Source organism: Chelon labrosus, assembly GCF_963514085.1.
Source record: "Chelon labrosus genome assembly, chromosome: 1".
NCBI lineage: Eukaryota > Metazoa > Chordata > Actinopteri > Mugiliformes > Mugilidae > Chelon > Chelon labrosus.
Genome location: NC_140337.1, coordinates 33342010 through 33367064, shown reverse-complemented (window position 1 = coordinate 33367064; position 25055 = coordinate 33342010). Strand labels below are relative to the sequence as shown.

Genomic DNA, 25055 nt, shown 5'->3' with positions numbered 1-25055 from the left:
CGCTGCAGCACAGCCGGCTGAAGTAAGTAAGTGATTTCATTAATGGTTTGATTTTGAGTTCATTTTCTTTAAACAAAAAGTATTAACATAAACGTTATTAGCTATTAACAATAACGTTATATATTCTAGCTCGTGAGGCGCTAATTTACTAGCTAGCTAACGTAAGCTACAGTTAGTCAGTCAGCTGCCGCCTTCTATAGAGTTGAACGAATAATGCTAACGTTAACATTAGCTACTGAAATTTAAACCAGTCTGCGTTTCTCTATAAAGTCTCATTAGCTAGCTAACGGTAACGTTTCTCTATAACGTCTCATTAGCTAGCTAATGGTAACTAGCTACGAACTTGCTAATTAGGCGCCGCTTACTTAACACAGTGTGACTGATGGCCATTATTTGGAAGTTATTTGAATGCTTTAATTTGACCGAAAATGTATTAACGTCAACATGACTCTGGGTCTGTCTCAAATCGCGTACTTCTGCACTTACAATACCTAATTTGAGTACGTGAGGGCGTTCACACTGAAAATTCCAACGAGACTCATAACGGTCAAAAAGCTGAGTGTGGAACGCTGCACACTAAACGGTAGCCATCTTGGCTACGAAGCGGAAGGGGAGGGACTATCAACCCAATTCAAACTTGCGATAGTGGCGGCTGATATTGGCGGCAGTGATTTGGAAGCGGTGGTGGAGCAGTTTTACAGGTTCATACAGATGTAAGTTATAATATGACATTTAATGAAAATGATCTATATTGCTGTTTTACACGTAGTACTATTAAATTGCTGCTCGATATACGCTCGCGGTCAAAATCAAAATACGGCGTTAGTCATTCGTCATTTCCAAGTATAGGCGTAGTACCCGATTTGAGACGATACTACCTTTTTGAAAATTACGCTCTACGGACGTAAGTGCATAGTGCATGATATCGAAGTGTACTGACGAAAGTACGCCATTTGAGACACACTAACATGTGGTTTTAAGCTAGGCTATATTTGTTAGCTAGCTAACGTTAGCTAATCGTGTGTTCAATTCTTCAGGAGTTCTACTGAGAAAAAGGCGCGAGCGTTAGCTGGAGAGGGCAGAACATTTTAAGGTAAGATACGCAACAGTTTTGAATGCTATTTTTTCTAGACTATGATGCAGTGTAATTCCATTACTTTTAGCGGTAATGAGCATGTAACGAAGTATTTTTGTAAATCAAGTAACGCAATTACAGTTACTGAAATTTAAATTTACTATACTTTTTTTATTTATTAAAGAAAAACAAGCAAGGTGCTTACATGACAAGGACAAAAACACTGTAGTCTAAATTCATACTGTGTGTTTTTCAGAACTCTTTCAAATGCCTTGATGGCCAAGATGAGTACGAAAGGGGGATCGGGGAAGCTGTCATTTTCCCAGTCACGGCTCTGCAAGACCATCTGTGGTAAGTTTAAATTGAATATCATATTTTGGAGCTATATGGTTTTGTGAAATTAACAGTGTAAACAGAATTTGTGATACATGTGGTAAATGGACTACACTTATACATATAGCTTTTATCCAAAGCACTTTACAATGAAAGACTCTCCTTCACTGATTCACACACCAACGGCAGTTACTGCCATGCAAGGTGCTATCACGGCCCATTGGGAGAATTTTGGGGTTCATGCAATCCCTCTGTCAGCCACTATGGCGCGAGGGCGCACAGCTAGGAATGCGCCAGGGATGCGCAGGGCCAGGAACACACACACACACGCGTGCAGTGCAGTTCCACGGGCCATCCAAATGCGCCACCCCTAGTGTTCTCCATGCATTTTTTTTTTTTTTTTTCCTCAAATCAAAATAATACGTATGCCATTATTATCTTGTTTTGATTTGGTTTTGAATACAATTTTGTTGAAATAGTTGTGTTACAAGCTTGGTACCTAAGAATCCTGACAATGGTGACAACTTGTAGTTATTACATCTGCTAGTTGACTATCAATGAGGTCTTGCAGCCAAAAGTGTTAAAGGTTGTATCAGCGATTTCTGGCCCAAAAAAGGCCCAAACATAAATGATCACATTCATCTAATCTTTCCTAACGATCCACTAGCTGCCTGTCCCATAAGTAGGCCGTCAAAAAAACGTGTCTGTAGGCAGCCTAGGCTCTGAGATCTGTACATAAAAATAATTGCTATCAACAAGTGTGCACCACCCACTCAAAGGCAAAACAAAGTGTTCTAACCAATAACCGACGAGATGCGCGTTTAGGAGAGTTTCAATTGCACGGGAGGGAGGGGGAGGGAGTAGCGAGCTAGCGTTCTGTTTTGTTTTAACATCAACAGAGTGACGTGGCCATTCTTTATGTGTACAGATCGGAGCCTAGGTTGCCTACAGAGACACGTTTTTTGACGGCTTGCTTATGGGGCAGGCAGCTAGCGGATCGTTAGGAAAGATTAGATGAATGTGATAATTTATGTTTGGGCCTTTTTTGGGCCAGAATTCACTGATCATATCTGCAAGCATGTTAGACTATCCAACAGGTTTAAATAAGTGATCACAACCACGTAAAACGCAAAAACATGAGGTACCTAATAATTCTGCACGCACTGTACTTACACTGACCACGAGCGGACAAAGCGCTTTACAATGACCTCTCGTTCACCCATTCACACACACATTCATACACCAATGGTGGCAACTGCCATGCAAGGCACACACAGATCCACACACTATGCAAATGGATATATTTTTGCTTGTTCACAAAGGTCTGTGCGGCTGGTTGGTCGAGCGCAGCTCAGTTGGTAGAACGGGTCGTTCAGTGATCGGAATATCCCTGATTCAAATCCCGGAGAATGTCCACAGGCTTTTTCACTAGTTTTTGACAATAATGGTTTGTTGTTTCCTCTTTAGATGCAGTCTTCAGCGACCATAAAACCACCCTGACCCAAATAATGGACATCATGGCAAAATTCTTGAAGTATGCACCGGAGAGGGTGGGCGTCGGAAGATCCCTGCTGTTGCTGTTGCTGAATGATTCGGATAGATCATTTATGTTGTAAAACAAAACAAAATAAAATAATGTAAAAACAAAATAAGCTGACTGGTTCTTGATGGAGGTGTTTATCATTTTTGTGTGTGATAGGCCTACTGCAAGTTGCATAGGCTAATATAGGTAAAATGTTGAAGCAACGTTGCAATATCAATGTTCATTCAACGTTGATTTCTAGTTGAGGCTTTAACCATGTTGGATTTGCGTTGTTTCAATGTTGTTTCAATGTTGCAATATATCATATTCACCGTTGACAATGTTCACCTATGTTGAAATGGCGGATGTTGAAACAATGTTGCAATATCAACGTTGATTCAATTTGCAAATCCAACACATAATTCAACGTTGATTCACCCTCTGTATATAACGTTTATTCAACGTTGAATCAATGTTGAAATGCCAGCAGGGATAGTAGGGAGCCAGAACCTGACACTATGACCCCCCCACTCCAACCCCCCCACCTCCCCTCCCACTATAGCATTACAGACACAGACTGCCAAAACATTATGACCACTTAACCCATTACAGGACTATAGTTGGGAGCCAGAATCTGACACTATGACCCCCCTCCCTCCACTCCATTTAAGCATTACAGTAATAGACTGCCAAAACATTATGACCCCCTAAACCCATTACAGGACTATAGTAGGGAGCCAGAACCTGACACTATGACCCCCCCACTCCAACCCCCCCACCTCCAATCCCACTATAGCATTACAGACACAGACTGACAAAACATTAGGGACTCTCAGACTGTTACAATGGGGAGACAGAACACTCCATGACCCCCCCCCCCCCCCTCGCTCTCTCTCTCCCTCTCCCTCCTTCCCTCTCTCTCTCCCTCCCTCCTCTGTTGGTGCTATCACTTTATTAGGTAAGTGAGTTTCTAGAATTATTTATATGTTAAGTGTTTGTGCCCAACATAGCTGAACTGTTAATAGAAGTTAACTACTAGCCGCCCAATGTTTTAGCCTTAGGCTAGCCTTCCAGCATAGCTCATGTATGTTAGCGAGCTAGCGGAGCTAGCAGCTAGCTGACCGCCGCGGACTAAACCGCGGAGTTAGCCTCGAGCTAACCGCGAGCTAGCCTCGAGCTAACCGCAAGCTAACCGGGATTTAACCGCGAGCTAACCGGGACTTAACCGCGAGCTAACCGGGATTTAACCGCGGACCCGCGGGACTTAACCGCGAGTTAGCCGCGGGAGTTAGCCGCGAGCTAACGCGGAGGCTAGTGGGGTTAGCCACTAAAACTGTGTCAGACTGAAAAATATATTATTCCACCACATAAAGTAGGAAACGTTTATGGCTTGTAACAACATTAATGACAGTATATATAAATAATTGGAGTAATTTAATATTATATGATATTTTTAATTAAATAAATAATGAGCTGTTGAACACTCATAAGAGTTATATTCAGTATGTTACATAACATTATTTGACATGTCTATTTGTCTGCGTATAGTTTTCCTCCAGCTGATCCAGACAGACTGCGGTGACGTCCATCATGAGACAAAGAGCTGGACTAACAGGACAGTTTGAAGGTCTTCACTTCATCGCTGATTCCTTGTTACAGCCTGGATGTGTTAAGTTTAATATTGACGTTTTTCTAACTGTAAGACTGTGCCGTAAACTGTTAAACTATTGCTCAGGTAGGAGTAATGAGTTTTATTGTTGAAATTATTATGATTAACGAGCAAATTGTAATAATTGATCGTTAATCATAATAATTCACCTGTTCATATAGTCATAATATAATCCTGGTGGGGGTGTGACGATCCGTCCCACTCTCTCCCTTATTTGATGCTGGCTTTCAGGTGGAGCTGGGAGGGGTCTGCTGCCTGTACCTGCCCTTCAGTTTGTAGAAGGCGAAGCATAAAGGACGACCCTTCTCAGTGTCTCTCTCTCTCAGCCAGGCCTACTGCATCCTCCTCATCCTGTTTGGTTTGTTGTACCCTGCATGACATCAAACTCACACCCATCCAGTCAGTAGGAACCAGGCCTTAAATGACTATTTGAGTTGTGCTTTTTGTTATAGCTGCTGCTCATGGTAGTAAAGACATGCTACTTAGTAAAGACATTCGCGACGTAAGTCGCGAATACTTTCATACCTGTCTTGACGTGACCATTACTTTTTGTAGTCAAACATGAAATTATTTGCGACGTAAATCGCAAATAATTTCACCAGGATTATATTATGACTATATGAACAGGTGATCATTAAAGCATCATAGCATGGTAGCATCATTAAAGCATCTTAGCATCATAGCATTGTAGCATCATTAAAGCATCTTAGCATTGTAGTATCTTAGCATCATAGCATCTTAGTATAAGGAAAACACACACTTTATGACAACTACAGATGTTTAACATGTGTCTGCTTTGTTATTAGCTTGTTGCTTACATTTACTTATAACATTTGAAAGACATTTCAATTTTTTTGCATTGTCTTTGATAGGATTAAAGGGTTCCTGTGCTTCGACAGCTGAGAGTGATCATCGTTGATTCATCGCCCTCAACCATCACAGAGCAGTATCGCCACCTCACCCACACACATACATTCACCACACCTTCATCTACACAGATTTAATTTAAGTATAACATATTACATTAATTTGTCTTAGATTAGATTATTTTACATTAGGTAGTTAGAGTTTAGGTAAAGGTTAGGGTTTAGGTTAGTTTGATAGGTTTGATAGCCTGTTAAGCTTTGAAAAGTATTTTGTCTTGTTTTTTTTTTCTGTCTATTTTTTGTCAGCAGGATGCCTAGGAAGTCCAGACGTTCCATGGCGGTGAAGCAGCGCTGGAGGAGGCTCGACCTGGAGGAGCTGAGGTCCACCCCTTCCCCCCTGGAGGTATTTACACAGTAGATAAGCTTCTGTGCCACAATGACATCTGTCTGCGTGAAAATGGCTCTAGAAATGTTACATCTATTGTTTTCTCCTTAACTGCTGAGTTCTGTATGTGTTTGGTCTTAATGTTTCATCAGACGTCCCCCCCGGCCGGAGAGGAGCCTTCCCACCGACCCTGCTCTCAAGCTCGTCCCCCCGTTCGTGCTCGTGAGTATCTCTCAATGATAAATAAATTCATTCATTCATTCAGCATTGTAGCATCTTGGCATAGTAGCATCATCGTAGCATCGTAGCATCGTACTATCACAGCAATATAGCATGGTATCGCAGACTGCTGCGGCCACTGCATCACTCTCGCGATTTCCCGCAGGGGAATTGTCTAGTTAGTGATGCAGTGCTACGCAATGCAAACTATTGACCCTCATAGCAAAGCTATGGGAGTCAATAGTTTGCATTGCGTAGCACTGCAAACTATTGTTCTTCACTACGTTTTTTCTTCTTATTATTAAACTTTTTCCACACCCGATTTTTCGAAACTTTTCAACTCAAATACCGTTCGTCGCACACAGGTCAAAATACATCAAAACGTGCGTCTCGATCGGACTCGGTGTGCTTCTATACAGTTCTTCCAAACAAGATTTTTTCGCGACGTAGTCGCGAAAAAAACGCGATAAATTTCCCATTGAAATGAATGGAGAAGCCCGAAAAAAGCGGCAACATTCCAAAATTTACAGCTTGGCTTTGTCGAGTGATTACTCGGCCATGCTTTGTAGTAGAAACTTGCTTGGAAGTTTGTACGAGGCACGGGAAGTGTAGCTTTCTCTTCCTGAAAACGGGGTTTCGATACCTTTTACGGTTTGGTCAGGGTCGCAGTTTACGTTTTGGTGAAATTTGGGGAAAAAAATTAAAAATCAGCGTTTATAATGGGGCTCTATGGGCCCACTCTGACCGACACTCTAACTTCAGAGTTTCGGTGATATTCTGAAAAAAAAAGGTTCAATCTCACGTGGTGGCCACAGATTTTGAGGTACAGAGATAAAAAATACGTAAAAACGTAGGGATTTTTGTTGGCTTTCAGATGGTGTGGGTTTTATTTGTGTGGGACGTACGGTTTGGGCTGCAGGCTCCTCCGAGCGAGGAGTGCGCCGACCAGTTTTCGAATTTTTCCCCGTGTGTGTATGTGGAAAGCGAGAGCGATTTTTCGACGATTTTTCACGTCGCATACTTTTTTTCTAAAACGACTACGGCCACAATTTTCGCAGTAGGCGCGTGGGAACAACACTAAATTGTAGAAAACCCTTGGCTGACGCTCACGATGTGTTTGTTTTCCCGATAGGACTTGTAGTTTTTGATTTATGAGCATTTGTTCGGAGGGCAAATCCTAGTTTGCACTTTCCCTCTGACTCAGGCAGAGGTGAGAGAGAGAAGGAGACTTCAGCATCAGTTGACCCTGGTAGCCATGACAACCAGACCCCAACCAGCTTACACACGCAGCAGAAGGGGACGAGAGGCGGGAAAAGAGCTCTCAGTGGAAAACATGATCTGCCAAAACATTAAAACCCCCCAAACCATTACTGCAGTACTGTAGGGGGCCACTGCTAACAGACGCTAACGACTAGCCGCCCAGTGATTTAGCCGACGACTAGCCTTCCAGCATAGCGCATGTATGTTAGCAAGCTAGCGGAGCTAACGGAGCTAGCTAGCCGCTACCTTAACGCCGCGGACTCAACCGCGGAGTTAGCCTCGAGCTAACCGCTAACTAACCGCTAGCTAACCGGGATTTAACCGCGGACCCGCGGGAGTTAAACACGAATTAGCCGCGGCAGTTCGCCGTGAGCTAACGCGGAGGCTAGTGGGGTTAGCCGCCGGCTAATTCGCCGCCTTGCTAGCGGGTGCTTATCACAGTAATAATGTTGAAGTTTTACAATTTAAAGGGAAGATATTTTTAAATTAAACTGTGTCAAACTGAAAAATATATTATTCCACCACATAAAGTAGGAAACATTTATGGCTTGCAACAACATTAATGACAGTATATATATATATAATTGGAGTAATTTAATATAATATGATGTTTTTAATTAAATAAATAATGAGCTGTTGAACACTCATAAGAGTTATATTAAGTATGTTACATAACATTATTTGACATGTCTATTTGTCTGCCTATAGTTTTCCTCCAGCTGATCCAGACAGACTGCAGTGACGTCCAACATGAGACAAAGAGCTGGACTCACAGGACAATTTGAAGGTCTTCACTTCATCGCTGATTCCTTGTTACAGCCTGGATGTGTTAAGTTTAATATTATTGTTTTTCTAACTGTAAGACTGTGCCGTAAACTGTTCAACTATTGCTCAGGTAGGAGTAATGAGTTTTATTGTTGAAATTATTATGATTAACGAGCAAATTGTAATAATTGATCGTTAATCATAATAATTCACCTGTTCATATAGTCATAATATAATCCTGGTGGGGGTGTGACGATCCGTCCCACTCTCTCCCTTATTTGATGCTGGCTTTCAGGTGGAGCTGGGAGGGGTCTGCTGCCTGTACCTGCCCTTCAGTTTGTAGAAGGCGAAGCATAAAGGACGACCCTTCTCAGTGTCTCTCTCTCTCAGCCAGGCCTACTGCATCCTCCTCATCCTGTTTGGTTTGTTGTACCCTGCATGACATCAAACTCACACCCATCCAGTCAGTAGGAACCAGGCCTTAAATGACTATTTGAGTTGTGCTTTTTGTTATAGCTGCTGCTCATGGTAGTAAAGACATGCTACTTAGTAAAGACATTCGCGACGTAAGTCGCGAATACTTTCATACCTGTCTTGACGTGACCATTACTTTTTGTAGTCAAACATGAAATTATTTGCGACGTAAATCGCAAATAATTTCACCAGGATTATATTATGACTATATGAACAGGTGATCATTAAAGCATCATAGCATGGTAGCATCATTAAAGCATCTTAGCATCATAGCATTGTAGCATCATTAAAGCATCTTAGCATTGTAGTATCTTAGCATCATAGCATCTTAGTATAAGGAAAACACACACTTTATGACAACTACAGATGTTTAACATGTGTCTGCTTTGTTATTAGCTTGTTGCTTACATTTACTTATAACATTTGAAAGACATTTCAATTTTTTTGCATTGTCTTTGATAGGATTAAAGGGTTCCTGTGCTTCGACAGCTGAGAGTGATCATCGTTGATTCATCGCCCTCAACCATCACAGAGCAGTATCGCCACCTCACCCACACACATACATTCACCACACCTTCATCTACACAGATTTAATTTAAGTATAACATATTACATTAATTTGTCTTAGATTAGATTATTTTACATTAGGTAGTTAGAGTTTAGGTAAAGGTTAGGGTTTAGGTTAGTTTGATAGGTTTGATAGCCTGTTAAGCTTTGAAAAGTATTTTGTCTTGTTTTTTTTTTCTGTCTATTTTTTGTCAGCAGGATGCCTAGGAAGTCCAGACGTTCCATGGCGGTGAAGCAGCGCTGGAGGAGGCTCGACCTGGAGGAGCTGAGGTCCACCCCTTCCCCCCTGGAGGTATTTACACAGTAGATAAGCTTCTGTGCCACAATGACATCTGTCTGCGTGAAAATGGCTCTAGAAATGTTACATCTATTGTTTTCTCCTTAACTGCTGAGTTCTGTATGTGTTTGGTCTTAATGTTTCATCAGACGTCCCCCCCGGCCGGAGAGGAGCCTTCCCACCGACCCTGCTCTCAAGCTCGTCCCCCCGTTCGTGCTCGTGAGTATCTCTCAATGATAAATAAATTCATTCATTCATTCAGCATTGTAGCATCTTGGCATAGTAGCATCATCGTAGCATCGTAGCATCGTACTATCACAGCAATATAGCATGGTATCGCAGACTGCTGCGGCCACTGCATCACTCTCGCGATTTCCCGCAGGGGAATTGTCTAGTTAGTGATGCAGTGCTACGCAATGCAAACTATTGACCCTCATAGCAAAGCTATGGGAGTCAATAGTTTGCATTGCGTAGCACTGCAAACTATTGTTCTTCACTACGTTTTTTCTTCTTATTATTAAACTTTTTCCACACCCGATTTTTCGAAACTTTTCAACTCAAATACCGTTCGTCGCACACAGGTCAAAATACATCAAAACGTGCGTCTCGATCGGACTCGGTGTGCTTCTATACAGTTCTTCCAAACAAGATTTTTTCGCGACGTAGTCGCGAAAAAAACGCGATAAATTTCCCATTGAAATGAATGGAGAAGCCCGAAAAAAGCGGCAACATTCCAAAATTTACAGCTTGGCTTTGTCGAGTGATTACTCGGCCATGCTTTGTAGTAGAAACTTGCTTGGAAGTTTGTACGAGGCACGGGAAGTGTAGCTTTCTCTTCCTGAAAACGGGGTTTCGATACCTTTTACGGTTTGGTCAGGGTCGCAGTTTACGTTTTGGTGAAATTTGGGGAAAAAAATTAAAAATCAGCGTTTATAATGGGGCTCTATGGGCCCACTCTGACCGACACTCTAACTTCAGAGTTTCGGTGATATTCTGAAAAAAAAAGGTTCAATCTCACGTGGTGGCCACAGATTTTGAGGTACAGAGATAAAAAATACGTAAAAACGTAGGGATTTTTGTTGGCTTTCAGATGGTGTGGGTTTTATTTGTGTGGGACGTACGGTTTGGGCTGCAGGCTCCTCCGAGCGAGGAGTGCGCCGACCAGTTTTCGAATTTTTCCCCGTGTGTGTATGTGGAAAGCGAGAGCGATTTTTCGACGATTTTTCACGTCGCATACTTTTTTTCTAAAACGACTACGGCCACAATTTTCGCAGTAGGCGCGTGGGAACAACACTAAATTGTAGAAAACCCTTGGCTGACGCTCACGATGTGTTTGTTTTCCCGATAGGACTTGTAGTTTTTGATTTATGAGCATTTGTTCGGAGGGCAAATCCTAGTTTGCACTTTCCCTCTGACTCAGGCAGAGGTGAGAGAGAGAAGGAGACTTCAGCATCAGTTGACCCTGGTAGCCATGACAACCAGACCCCAACCAGCTTACACACGCAGCAGAAGGGGACGAGAGGCGGGAAAAGAGCTCTCAGTGGAAAACATGATCTGCCAAAACATTAAAACCCCCCAAACCATTACTGCAGTACTGTAGGGGGCCACTGCTAACAGACGCTAACGACTAGCCGCCCAGTGATTTAGCCGACGACTAGCCTTCCAGCATAGCGCATGTATGTTAGCAAGCTAGCGGAGCTAACGGAGCTAGCTAGCCGCTACCTTAACGCCGCGGACTCAACCGCGGAGTTAGCCTCGAGCTAACCGCTAACTAACCGCTAGCTAACCGGGATTTAACCGCGGACCCGCGGGAGTTAAACACGAATTAGCCGCGGCAGTTCGCCGTGAGCTAACGCGGAGGCTAGTGGGGTTAGCCGCCGGCTAATTCGCCGCCTTGCTAGCGGGTGCTTATCACAGTAATAATGTTGAAGTTTTACAATTTAAAGGGAAGATATTTTTAAATTAAACTGTGTCAAACTGAAAAATATATTATTCCACCACATAAAGTAGGAAACATTTATGGCTTGCAACAACATTAATGACAGTATATATATAATTGGAGTAATTTAATATAATATGATGTTTTTAATTAAATAAATAATGAGCTGTTGAACACTCATAAGAGTTATATTAAGTATGTTACATAACATTATTTGACATGTCTGTTTGTCTGCCTATAGTTTTACTCCAGCTGATCCAGACAGACTGCAGTGACGTCCAACATGAGACAAAGAGCTGGACTCGCAGGACAATTTGAAGGTCTTCACTTCATCGCTGATTCCTTGTTACAGCCTGGATGTGTTAAGTTTAATATTATTGTTTATCTAACTGTAAGACTGTGCCGTAAACTGTTAAACTATTGCTCAGGTAGGAGTAATGAGTTTTATTGTTAAAATTATTATGATTAACGATCAATTGTTACGATTTGCTCGTTCTTTGTCTGGGGATCCTAGTGAGATCCCTCCCACTCTCTTCCTTATTTGATGCTGGCTTTCAGGTGGAGCTGGGAGGGGTCTGCTGCCTGTACCTGCCCTTCAGTTTGTAGAAGGGCGTAAAGGACGACCATTTCTCAGTGTCTCTCTCTCTCAGCCAGGCCTACTGCATCCTCCTCATCCTGTTTGGTTTGTTGTACCCTGCATGACATCAAACTCACACCCATCCAGTCAGAAGGAACCAGGCCTTAAATGACTATTTGAGTTGTGCTTTTTGTTATAGCTGCTGCTCATGGTAGTAAAGACATGCTACTTAGTAAAGACATTCGCAACGTAAGTATACGAATACTTTCATACCTGTCTTGACCTGACCATTACTTTTTGTAGTCAAACATGAAATTATTTGCAACGTAAGTCGCAAATATTTTCACCAGGATTATATTATGACTATATGAATAGGTGATCATTAAAGCATCATAGCATCTTAGTATAATTGCATTGTAACATCTTAGCATCGTAGCAACATAGTATCTTAGCTTTGTAGCATCTTAGTATCATAGCATCTTAGTATCTTAGCATCATAGCATTGTAGTAGCATCTTGGCATAGTAGCATCATCGTAGCATCGTAGCATCGTACTATCACAGCAATATAGCATGGTATCGCAGACTGCTGCGGCCACTGCATCACTCTCGCGATTTCCCGCAGGGGAATTGTCTAGTTAGTGCCGAGTGCCTATGACACGAGGCCACTCCTCCCATAGCAAGCTATGGGAGGAGTGGCCTCGTGCCATAGGCACGAGGCCACTATTGATCTTCTGCGTGTTTCTTTGCAGTTTTATTTTTTTTACTTATTATTCATTTTCCGCCCTTTTTCGCCGATTAATGCGGCCCGAACCGGCGAGAGGACCCCAACACATGATATATCAAAACGTGTGTTTTGATCCCGAATCCCGTGCTATTACTTTTATATGGGATTCGTGAGTTTTTCGCGAATTTATTCGCGAAAAACCGCGATAAATTTCCCATTGAAATGAATGGAGAAGCCCGAAAAAATAAATAAATCAACAGACATTTTCAACAATGAACTGCTCTGGCATACTTTAACCGAGAGACTTCATTTGAACTTTAAAACGTAGGTACTCTTGCCTTCTCTTCAGAGATTCACTTCACTTGTCGACAACTTTTACCGTTTTTAAACTATGAAGCCTCAGAGTTGTGTAGGTTTTTACTCAAATTTCAGGGTTTATAATGGGTGTGTATTGCGCGGAATGTTTGTGCTAGAGTGGATGACATCATCAGCTAGAGTGAGGAGGAGAGAAGAAAATTAGTCAAAAAACTGTACAGAAACTGCTCCCATGGCCACAAATTTCACACGACAGACATAATTTATACATAGAAACGTAGGAAAATTTGTCTTCTCACTCATATCCGTCTGCTAAAGCTGTAAGTCTTATAGTTTTGGCGTCAGACACAAAGATGCGCCAGCAACACCCATCCACAGCTCCATAGACTGCCATGTTAAAAAGGCAGGGAAATTTCTGGAGGAAAGCAGAAGTAACCTTTTTTGAATCGCTTTAAATAGGTCACATTTCTTCATTTTACCCACAAATTGCATATGTAGACGTTCAGGAAAGCCTCAAGATGCCCAAAGTTAAGTCGGTTCAATGATTGGAAATACGGTTTGGCCACAAGTCCTTCCTGTTCGAGGCGTTTTTTCAGCATTTTCTCTCTCTCTCCCCGTCTTCCAACTGACATTCTGACAGGAGCAGTTGACCCTGGTAGCCATGACAACCAGACCCCAACCAGCTTACACACGTTCACACACGCAGCTGCTGGAAAACATGATCTGCCAAAACATTAAAACCCCCTCAAACCATTACTGCAGTACTGTAGGGGGCCAGAACCTGACATTATGACCCCCCCACTCCAACCCCCCCCACCCCCCCTCCCACTATAGCATTACAGACACAGACTGCCAAAACATTATGACCACTTAAGCCATTACAGTACTATAGTTGGGCTGCAGAATCTGACACTATGACCCCCCTCCACTCCATTTAAGCATTACAGTAATAGACTGCCAAAACATTATGACCCCCTAAACCCATTACAGGACTATAGTAGGGAGCCAGAACCTGACACTATGACCCCCCCACTCCAACCCCCCCACCTCCCCTCCCACTATAGCATTACAGACACAGACTGACAAAACATTAGGGACTCTCAGACTGTTACAATGGGGAGACTAAACCGCGGAGTTAGCCTCGAGCTAACCGCGAGCTAGCCTCGAGCTAACGGCAAGCTAACCGGGATTTAACCGCGAGCTAACCGGGACTTAACCGCGAGCTAACCGGGATTTAACCGCAGACCCGCGGGAGTTTGCCGCGAGCTAACGTGGAGGCTAGTGGGGTTAGCCACTAAAACTGTGTCAAACTGAAAAATATATTATTCCATCACATAAAGTAGGAAACGTTTATGGCTTGTAACAACATTAATGATAGTATATATATATAATTGGAGTAATTTAATATAATATGATGTTTTTAATGAAATAAATAATGAGCTGTTGAACACTCATAAGAGTTATATTCAGTATGTTACATAACATTATTTGACATGTCTATTTGTCTGCATATAGTTTTCCTCCAGCTGATCCAGACAGACTGCAGTGACGTCCAACATGAGACAAAGAGCTGGACTAACAGGACAATTTGAAGGTCTTCACTTCATCGCTGATTCCTTGTTACAGCCTGGATGTGTTAAGTTTAATATTGATGTTTTTCTAACTGTAAGACTGTGCCGTAAACTGTTAAACTATTGCTCAGGTAGGAGTAATGAGTTTTATTGTTGAAATTATTATGATTAACGATCAATTGTTACGATTTGCTCGTTCTTTGTCTGGGGATCCTAGTGAGGATGCCCCTCTTAAAGGTGGGGGTGTGACGATCCCTCCCACTCTCTTCCTTATTTGATGCTGGCTTTCAGGTGGAGCTGGGAGGGCTCTGCTGCCTGTACCTGCCCTTCAGTTTGTAGAAGGGCATAAAGGACGACCCTTCTCAGTGTCTCGCTCTCTCAGCCAGGCCTACTGCATCCTCCTCATCCTGTTTGGTTTGTTGTACCCTGCATGACATCAAACTCACACCCATCCAGTCAGAAGGAACCAGGCCTTAAATGACTATTTGAGTTGTGCTTTTTGTTATAGCTGCTGCTCATGGGAGTAAAGACATGCTAATTGCTAACATTAGTGGCTAATGCTTTACTACCAAGAGCAGCCAGCGTGCTAGCTGCTCATGGTAGTAAAGACATGCTAATTGCTAACATTTGTGGTTAACGCTTTACTGCCATGAGTAGCTAGCGTGCTAGCCGCTCGTGGTAGTAAAGACATGCTAATTGCTAACATTTGCGGCTAATGCTTGACTGCATGTAAAGACATGCTATTTGCTAACATTTGTGGCTAATGCTAGAATTAGTGGCTCATGTGTGTAAATATACATGTTAAAAATTACTATTTGAGGGTATTGTGAAGCTATACCACACGAAGCCAATGCTAAAATTAGTGGCTAGCGAATCATGCTAATTGCTAACATTTGTGGTTAATGCTTTACTGCCATGAGTAGCTAGCGTGCCAGCCGCTCGTGGTAGTAAAGACATGCTAATTGCTAACATTTGTGGTTAATGCTTTACTGCCATGAGTAGCTAGCGTGCGAGCCGCTCGTGGTAGTAAAGACATGCTAATTGCTAACATTTATGGCTAATGCTAGAATTAGTGGCTCATGTGTGTAAATATACATGTTAAAAATTACTATTTGAGGGTATTGTGAAGCTATACCACACTAAGCCAATGCTAAAATTAGTGGCTAGCGCATCATGCTAATTGCTAACATTAGCAGCTTATGCTAGAATTAGTGACTCATGTGTGTAAATATACATGTTAAAAATTACTATTTGAGGGTATTGTGAAGCTATACCACACTAAGCCAATGCTAAAATTAGTGGCTAGCTCATCATGCTAATTGCTAACGTTTGTGGTTAATGCTTTACTGCCATGAGTAGCTAGCGTGCTAACATTTGTGGCTAATGCTAGAATTAGTGGCTCATGTGTGTAAATATACATGTTAAAAAATACTATTTGAGGTGTGCTTTTTCAATACAGAACCCCGGCAACAGCCCACTCGGCACTCTCAAAATTTCCTGCGGGAATTTTCTAGTTAGTGACTCGAGGCTACGCACGAGACACGACTCCCCATATAGCTCTAAGCTATATGGGGAGTCGTGTCTCGTGGCGAAGCCACGAGACACTATTGTTCTTCTGCGTGTTTCTTCTATATTATTATTCATCTTCCGTACCTTTTTTCGGTCTCTAACTCGCCCCGCAATTTTGGGGCGACACCGACAAAAATTACATCAAAACGTGCGCCTTTATCGGGAATGGTGTGCTATTACTTTTATAAGGAATCCACGAATTTTTCGCGAATTTTTCGCGAAAAACTGCGAAAATCGTCCCATTGAAATGAATGGGAAACTGCGAAAAAACGAAAAAACTGACACTTTTGAGGGGCATTTTCAAAAGCTAACTCCTCCCGCAAAATTTCACCTAGAGACTTCATTTAAACTTTAAAATGTAGGTAAATTTGTCCTCTATAAAAGTTCTATTCAGATTTTTGATATCTTTTATACTTTTCGATCAATCACTCGTCAATCATCGTGATCAATCATGTGAAATTTCTGAGTTTATAATGGGTGTGTATTGCGTGGAATGTTCGGCCTAGAGTGGGAGACCTCAGAGGCTAGAGTGGTAGAGGCTGTCTGAAATTCACTGAAATTTTTCTCTTTCCACGCTGCTCCTGGGCACATCTTACATCGTAGACATTAGATTTTTTCCACTTTTGTAGAGGAACTTGTCCTGATTCATACAATGTGCTCGCCTGAGACGAGACATTTTCTGAATTTGAATGGCGTGCCCCAGAGTGAGGAGTGTCCCGCTCCAACTGCCAATAAACTCCCATTCAAAATATGAAGCTGATTTTCGAGGAAAGCTGAATCCACCCTCTTCTTATACTCGCCACAGTTTCCACAATATTTACTCCAGAGACACCAAAATTACATCAGTGTGTTCGGGAACTTCTCCTGCCAATCACTGTCTGTTTTTTTTTTCTGATGTGAGCTTTGGTTTTGCCTCAGTGAGCCCAAATGCGAGGACTGTCAGAGGGCAAAAAATCAAAATTTCTTCCTTCTCCTCTCCTGTGTCTGTGAGTAGTCATGGCAACCAGCAGAGTCACCATGGCAGCCTCAGGCCAGGGCCACAGCTGCAGCCATTTTTGTAGTCCTTGGCAGTTAATTTCAGTTTATTTAAGTAAATAACAAAGAAAGAGACAGAGAGAGGGTAAAAGACAGACAGGCAGTAACAGAGAGGTAAAGCAAGACATTTTTTGAGGTGACTGTCACTCTGCTTGCTCTGTGTGTACATCTGAGCTGAATGTTTTCTATTGTGTGTGTGCGTGACTGTGCTAATCTCTACCCTTAGCTCAAAGTAAATTCTACAGTGTTAAATATGCAGTGTCAAAGTACATTGACTCCTTCAGAGTTATTACAACAACAGCTGGAGTAAGATACCGCCCAGTGTTGGTGAAAATATACGTCGTTAAACTACGGAGTGTCAAACGTACTCTGGAAAGCTCCGCCCACCCCCCTCGTCTAACGGAAATTTCAGGCCGCCATTTTCTTCGTGCCGAAGGACTGCGGTAAGTGTCTCCTAATTGACTATTAAACGTATTATTTGTCCTTTCAACAGAAGCAGCATTTTAGAATGACTTTATATCACTGTTAACTGTGAACTTTAACTCGTTTTATGTCTTCAAATGCCGAATTTCAGACGGCTAATGTGTAGTGGCCGAGTGAATGTCAAGTCCATGTGCGAGCAGCATTAAGGTAGCTAACGTTAGCTAATTAACATTAACTAGCAAACACTCAAATTATCAAGAGTTATGTTAACTTTGTTAATACAGTGTGGATGTGTGATTGTGTAGTTCTTTGTGACGTTCAAATATTATAGTGGAATAGCGAAGATTGCTAGTGTGGGGAGTTGGCTAAACTAGCTAAAGTTCATGTTAGCTGGACTATCCGTTGCCTTTGCATGAGCGGGTAGACATTAACTCTGGGTACTGAGTAAGCGTTGTCTTTTGTATTTTAAAGTTACCGCAGGTGTTACTGACAGACGTTGTCGTTTTTAATGTGTTGGAGACATTAAATTTAACCCCGAAACCCGCACGTCTCTGTCACGTGACGCTGTTTTGGTCGGTCCTGCACGCGACTTCAAACCCTAGCGGGAGCGTTTCAGAAGCGTTTAGCCCGCCAGACTTTGTTTACTTGCTCAGATTTTTGTCATTTTCTTTCGTTTATGTGCTTCTAGATCTGCTTCTCCGTGTGTAAATATGCTACGTAGTTAATTAGTTTCTCTTTTGTCTGTTTTTACTACCGGTAGTTTGCGCGGTGTGTTTTATTTTGAAAATCGACCGGATCCTCTCTGCTTTTTCTGTGTCCGGCTTCTGCCCGCTCGAGGTGCTCTGTGTTGAAGCGGGCTGCCCGCGGTGTCCGTCAAAAATAGATCAGCGGAGGCCGGCTTTGGTGACGCTTCCCGTACCACGGCTGCCGGTGGGTTTTGAAACATTGAATAGCACATGTAATGCGGACGCGCCCGGTGGTTTTTGTATTGTAACGGTAGGATTAAGTAACGTTACTACAGCAATGTAAAGTAAATCCGTATGACAGTTGGGCACCTTCAGGAAGATGACATGATTAAGTTAAATCTTACTGGTCATTTCTGCAAAATAGCTGATTATTTCCCAGCAGTTTGGTGGCTTGAAACAAACTTTATTATATTCAAAGTGAACGTGATTCACCTCAAAAGGTGGCCTCGCTTCTGGACTGTTCAGTTGAAATGCATGATATTCTTATGTATGTTATGTATATTCTCAAATTTGAGGGAGTACAGTGCATATAGTTTTTGTTTATTGTAATAATGAGCACATGAACTTTAACCATGAACTGTGCTGATACTCTCTGCAGGGAATTAAGATTTGCACATGGAGCTTTAAATGCTAATAGTAATAGTAGCTGTTTAAAATTGATATACTGGAATATTAATATAAAATGATGGAAAATTTTAAGTTCTTGGATTTTGGAATTAATCAATATCTTACAAACGTCTATATGTGTTTTGTGTTACCCTTTCTAACCACACCCTTAACTTTGGATGCATTGCTTAAAGTATAGTTGGTACAAAAACATAAAAAATAATTTTAATTCACATTAAGTGTTTGTTTGAGCCCTACTGTAAAAGGTAATCCAGATTCAGTGAATATTAAGTGAGTAGTGAAATGTTATCATTAGATAAGCAATGGTTTTCTTGTTTACACTAGATTTTGTTCCTGTGTCCTAGCATTTGCAAAGTTTGGTGTCCCAGCTGTAACAGAAGGTGTGAAAGTTGTCGACAGTTCAGGGACTGAGTTGGATGAAGATGTTTTTCAGGATGTAGTAACGGATCCCTCCACTGGGGTGTTAACCATCAAATATGACTCAGGTTTGTTTCTGTTAAATTTCTATTATGTTATGATGTTTATTAGAAGTGACAGGTTAGGGTTATCAGCAAACTCTATATAATGTGTTCTTATTTCGATTTCTCAATTCATGATTAGAATCTGTTTCCACGGTAGCCTCTCCTGAGCAATCCCAACCATCATCCCTCAATTCCTTGGACTCTGAGGACACAGACATCATTTCCGATAGTCCCTCCAGAAAACGCCAGAGGTTGGACGCAGAAGCTGAGCAAGTAAGTTCTTAGAAATAAGTTCTTATGACATTTACGTGGTTGGAAGACATTGTTGATCTCATTATGTCTTGAAGTTTTTTGTTTTTTAGCTCCTGAAAGTTTTTTATTTTATTATAATAAAGTGTACACTTCAAGTACATCAAAGTTATTAAAATCAATTAAATTTATATGCTTGTTTTTATTATTATTATCTTTAACAATAAAATATAAATTAACAAATCCTCTCTGTAATCCTTATAACCTTGTCACTGTCTGGATGGAGCTCTTCAGTGTTTGTTACTTCGGTGCAGCCTTTACCTGAATTAATAAACTGTCTGTAGTCTGCTGATTGTTCCGCCGATATCTTTGAGATTGAATCGGGACATCTTTAGCCATGATATGAATTTATTTCCAGCATTTAAGTGAACTCTGATTTGCAGTGGATATAGTCCTAATGTGCTGAATTGTTTTGTATTGTGTTTCAAGTTGGTGGAATCCGTTCTTACCAACAAACCTGGTGGGGAACGTGTAATAAATGAATACAGGCGAACCAAATCCTTGATGAACCAAAACCAGACGGAAAATGGTCAACATACTAGCAGCTGACATGACAGAAAAGAATGGGTAATTTGTTAACAGTCCTTGTGTTCTGCTTAGAGATTAATTTGAAATCGAAATTAAATCCAGTGAATATAACCGCAAACCCCTTTCTCCTTGCAGTACATCCCCACCCAGACAAGTGAAAGAAATGTACGCCAGAGGAATAGTGACCTTATTCCCCTACCTCAGTGACCCATTCTCTAAGAGTGGCTATGTGAGTTGCACACAGTAATGGTTGTAGTAATGTTAAATGCTGTATTGAAAAATTTTGAATCCTATCGGAGCCTGTTGTTTTCACTTTTAAATGTTATTAATGAATGTCTTTTTTTTTGTTATCCTTTCATCCTCCAAGGAGCACTATTATGATGGTGAGAGTGGAACTGGGTACTTGGCCTGGAGGATTAAAACTATTCAGAGAGGCACAGCTAAAGACAGGCGATCGTCGTTTGGAGGTAATACTGGAAAAATGTATGGAACAAAACAGTCGCAAGATCAGTTATTGCATTTGTTGCACATAATGTTTAAAATAATACAATATTTTTCTTGAAGTCTAACTACACCCTTCAATTCCTCTGACTTTGTCTACAGGCTGGCATGGCAAATTTTAGGGTGATTCAAAACAGTAGACATTTTGAGCCACTTTCAATGCACAAAATAATAGTAATAATCATAAGTTGTGAAGAAAAAAATGTCAATATTAACACCAGCAATGATATGTTTCATCACAGTACAGTCAGTAATTAAGTTTATACTTTTGGTATAAAGAGTAAAGAGTACCTCTTTAAAAGTTTGCCAGGTTTCTAAAACTGTTTTTGATATCAGTATTTATAATACTGTATTTTCCCATGTTATGTAGAATCAGCCAAAGGATCATCTGGTGAAGCCATGTCTGGAGGACCAACTGTCAGACGAGAGTCCGAGTTCGATCCAGAGACTGCCCTGACTGAAGATGAGTGCAACGAAGCAATCTCATTGATGAAACATTCAGCTGATGAGGACACTGTCAACAAGAAAATGAAACTGACGTTTGTGTATCGCCGCAACATGGTCCTTGACCCCCAGCAGTCGAGCAACATACTGTCTGACTTTCCACGTTTTAAAGACGTCAAAGGCTTGGTAATTATCTATCATTATTTTGAAAACATTATGACAGTTGAATAGTTTTTATAAGACGGTAGACAGGCGTTGTAGTAATACCCCAATAACTATCACCCGTTAACTTTGGTTGCCTGAAATTGAAATTGTCACCCATCACCACCCCACCCCAGGTTGAACAGGATTTCATTCTGATGTTTGGAGAGGATACCTCAAGCAAGCTTCTGGAGAGGTGGCCGGTCATGTTCAAGAAAAAGATCATCCAACAATGCAGAAAGCTTCTATCCACAAGTGAGCTTGAAGAACTCTTGCTGGCAGCTGATCCTCCTGGTAAGATAATTGTTCTTGTTCTTCTTCTGCTGCTCTCATATACTTGGAATATATAATTATCATATCTAAACATTTACATATCTGGATGTGTGATAAATGTAAGAGGACATTATGTACGCAGTATATTGAACAAAACTTCAAAAGCACTGAAGTGTTTGTCCCATGGTTTGATTTGGATAACTTCTTGTGATGATATAAAACTGCTATCTTTCCGTTATTGTTTTTTTTTTTATTGTTTTTTTTTTTATTTATTTAAATGCTACTGCCATTGCAGAGCCACTGAATTTTGTTGACAGCCCGCATAACTGAAGTGTGTTGAGATTGAACACACGATTGTTGTTACAGGTTGGGACAGTGACCTTTCGTCGGTTTTATTGCTGCTACACCTGATTCCACCCTCTGCTCAGGGTCGGAAGAGACCAGGAAAGGTTTCGGCATCCCAAGCAGAGAAGCATCTTGTGGTCTTCAAGAAGGTTTGTGTTTTTGGAGGTTATTGAGGGACAAATCTTATATAATTGCCTAATAGTTGTAGAATATGGTCATGCACAATAAGGCATTAATAAAGTGCTTTGTAATGAGTACTGACAGCCAATATGATGCTAACGTGTATTCTAAGCAACTAGTTGGTGGTGAATATGTCTCACTTAAAGTATTATTATTTAGTTTTTCTGTTCTTTTTGTTTTGGTTTTATGTATTACAGTTGTCCAATTGTAATCATATCTTCATGTGTTTGTCTTCGCAGAGTGGAACAAACATTCAAGAGCATCTCGATGCCATCACCACCAGAGCTCAACCCTATCTCCTGGCTGTTGGAGTTAAGAAGAATGCAATCCATCAGTTCTTCATCATTCTTGACAAGAATGCCATACCTTGCAGGTCAACCTCTTCTCTTGGTGCCTTTGATGAACTGTTTAAGGCTCATTTTGTGTTTGGCACATCATACAACAGCATGCTCCACAACATGTACACTTTTATCCAAACCACAGTGTACAACATTGATGTCGGCAAGGTCAAGGAAAGTCCTCGTGTCTCTGAAGTTAGGGCGAGGTTGCTTCATTAGTGCTTGAAGTTTCTCCTCTATCATGCAGTGTTTTGTTTGTCAGGCTGAGTTAACAAGTTCAAATATGCTTGTTAGGCATTTACGATTAGTTCATGGTTACTTGCCTGGAAAAAATCTCAGGCTTAAATGTGCCCAGACTGGATGTGGATGTGTGTTTGGTACATTTTCTGGTTTTAGGAAACATTTAAACACCAAACACACTGAGTATATTGACCAGGAGGTTGACACTGATGTTAATTTGAGCACAGGAGAGGTGGTGACAGCTAATGTAGATGAGACAGCCACAACATCGCTGACGGGTAACAAAGATGAGGTAACCACAACATCTGAACTGTTGAGAAACTCCAATAGGAGCACTCTAGATATGTGTGCTTCTGCTGTTGCACAACTCAAGGCAGCCGGATTAAGTCAATCTGCTGTAAATAGTTTTGTTTCCTCTATGGAAGAAGTGTGTTCTGAGATTCATAGTCAAGCTAAAGATGCAGCTTTACAGTGCTTATCTCCACAGGAAACAGAGGTCAGGCTGCATCCTGACAGGGTTCTAAAGATGTTGAACATAAATGAGCTGCGTTACTTCAGACCATTTGATGTACAATTGAAGTATGGAACGACAGATTCTTCTTTCTATGTTGTTCCATATTGTCATTTTATGCAGACTTAAGGTCAATGTTTTAAATGTAGATTTGTATTCTACATGAGATGTTTTGATGAGATGATATTTCAGCCTGACATAGTTGAGAGCTGCTAATAAAGTTCTTAAATGCATTATTTTGTGGAAACTTGTGATTTTTACTCACTTAATGGTGTTGCATGTAAGTTGACACTACAAAAGTGTAAAATTAACACTGCTAAGATTTATTTTCAGAAATGGTGTCAAATTTCATTCACACTATACAGTGTTAGAATTTTACTCTATAAGAGCTTGTTTTTCACTGCAAGAGAGTAAATTATCAACACAGTAGTGTGTAATATCAACACTTATTAGAGTGTTAATCTGTACTGGAATGGAACTCAATCAGAATTGATTTGACACCATAGAAGAGTGAATTATCAACTCTACCAAGAATAATATTTACACTCTTCAGTGTTATTTAACCTTTGGTGTAAAATTTCAATAACACTATTCAGTGTAAGCGAGTGTTAAATTTTTACTCTATTTAGAGTTAATTTAACTCTAAATTCTAAACACTATGGTAAGAGTTAATTTAACACTAATTCCGAGTTGGACCAAATACACTCGGAAATGGTGTTAAATTTAACTCTTTAAGTGTTACTTTAACACTGCAAAATTTACTGTGTGTTTAGTGCGTCAGCGCCGCGCGTTAGCGTGGCAAATGGTAATGCCAACATTAGTATTGGTAATGCTAACATCTTTTTCCTTTTCTTTTTTTAATAACCCCGGCAGCAGCCCTCGAGTCACTCTCAAAATTTCCTGCGGGAATTTTCTAGTTAGTGCCGAGTGCCTATGACACGAGGCCACTCCTCCCATAGCAAGCTATGGGAGGAGTGGCCTCGTGCCATAGGCACGAGGCCACTATTGATCTTCTGCGTGTTTCTTTGCAGTTTTATTTTTACTTATTATTCATTTTCCGCCCTTTTTCGCCGATTAATGCGGCCCGAACCGGCGAGAGGACCCCAACACATGATATATCAAAACGTGTGTTTTGATCCCGAATCCCGTGCTATTACTTTTATAAGGGATTGACAAGTTTTTCGCGAATTTATTCGCGAAAAACCGCAGAAAATTTCCCATTGAAATTAATGGAGAAGCCCGAAAAAAAAAAAAAATCAACAGACATTTTCAACAATCAACTGCTCTGGCATACTTTCACCGAGAGACTCCATTTAAATTTTAAAACGTAGGTACTCTTGCCTTCTCTTCAGCGATTCACTTCACTTATCGACTCCTTTTACCGTTTTTAAACTATGAAGCCTCAGAGTTGTGTAGGTTTTTACTCAAATTTCAGGGTTTATAATGGGTGTGTATTGCGCGGAATGTTTGTGCCAGAGTGGATGACATCATCAGCTAGAGTGAGGAGGAGAGAAGAAAATTAGGCAAAAAATAAAACAGAAACTGCTCCCGTGGCCACAAATTTCACACCTCAGATATAATTTATACATAGAAACGTAGGAAAATTTGTCTTCTCGCTCAAATTCGTCTGCTAAAGCTGTAAAGTCTTATAGTTTTGGCGTGAGACGCAAAGATGCGCCAGCAACTCCCATCCACAGCTTCATAGACTGCCATGTTAAATTTCTGGAGCAAAGCAGAAGCAATCCTTTCTTTGAATCGCTCTTTATAGCTCACATTTCTTCATTT

At 41.1% G+C, this 25055-nt stretch overlaps 1 protein-coding gene across 1 annotated transcript; it reads left to right on the top strand.

Annotated features, from left to right (window-relative positions):
- Positions 1-20969: 20969 nt before the first annotated feature.
- On the top strand, positions 20970-24204 carry LOC311485864 (uncharacterized protein). Its single transcript, XM_084541527.1, has 4 exons — positions 20970-21368; positions 21521-21677; positions 22023-22150; positions 22421-24204. The coding sequence occupies exons 1-4, from the start codon at positions 21138-21140 to the stop codon at positions 22736-22738; spliced, it is 834 nt and encodes a 277-aa protein (XP_084397653.1). The 5' UTR covers positions 20970-21137; the 3' UTR covers positions 22739-24204.
- The last annotated feature ends 851 nt before the right edge of the window (positions 24205-25055 follow it).

Excerpts from the sequence above, each read along its gene's own strand:
- LOC311485864 (XM_084541527.1), top strand. The coding sequence starts at position 21,138 with ATGTCTGGAGGACCAACTGTCAGACGAGAGTCCGAGTTCGATCCAGAG. Across the intron at positions 21,369-21,520 it reads TTAAAGACGTCAAAGGCTTG|GTTGAACAGGATTTCATTCT; the intron begins GTAATTATCTAT and ends ACCCCACCCCAG. Across the intron at positions 22,151-22,420 it reads ATCTTGTGGTCTTCAAGAAG|AGTGGAACAAACATTCAAGA; the intron begins GTTTGTGTTTTT and ends TTGTCTTCGCAG.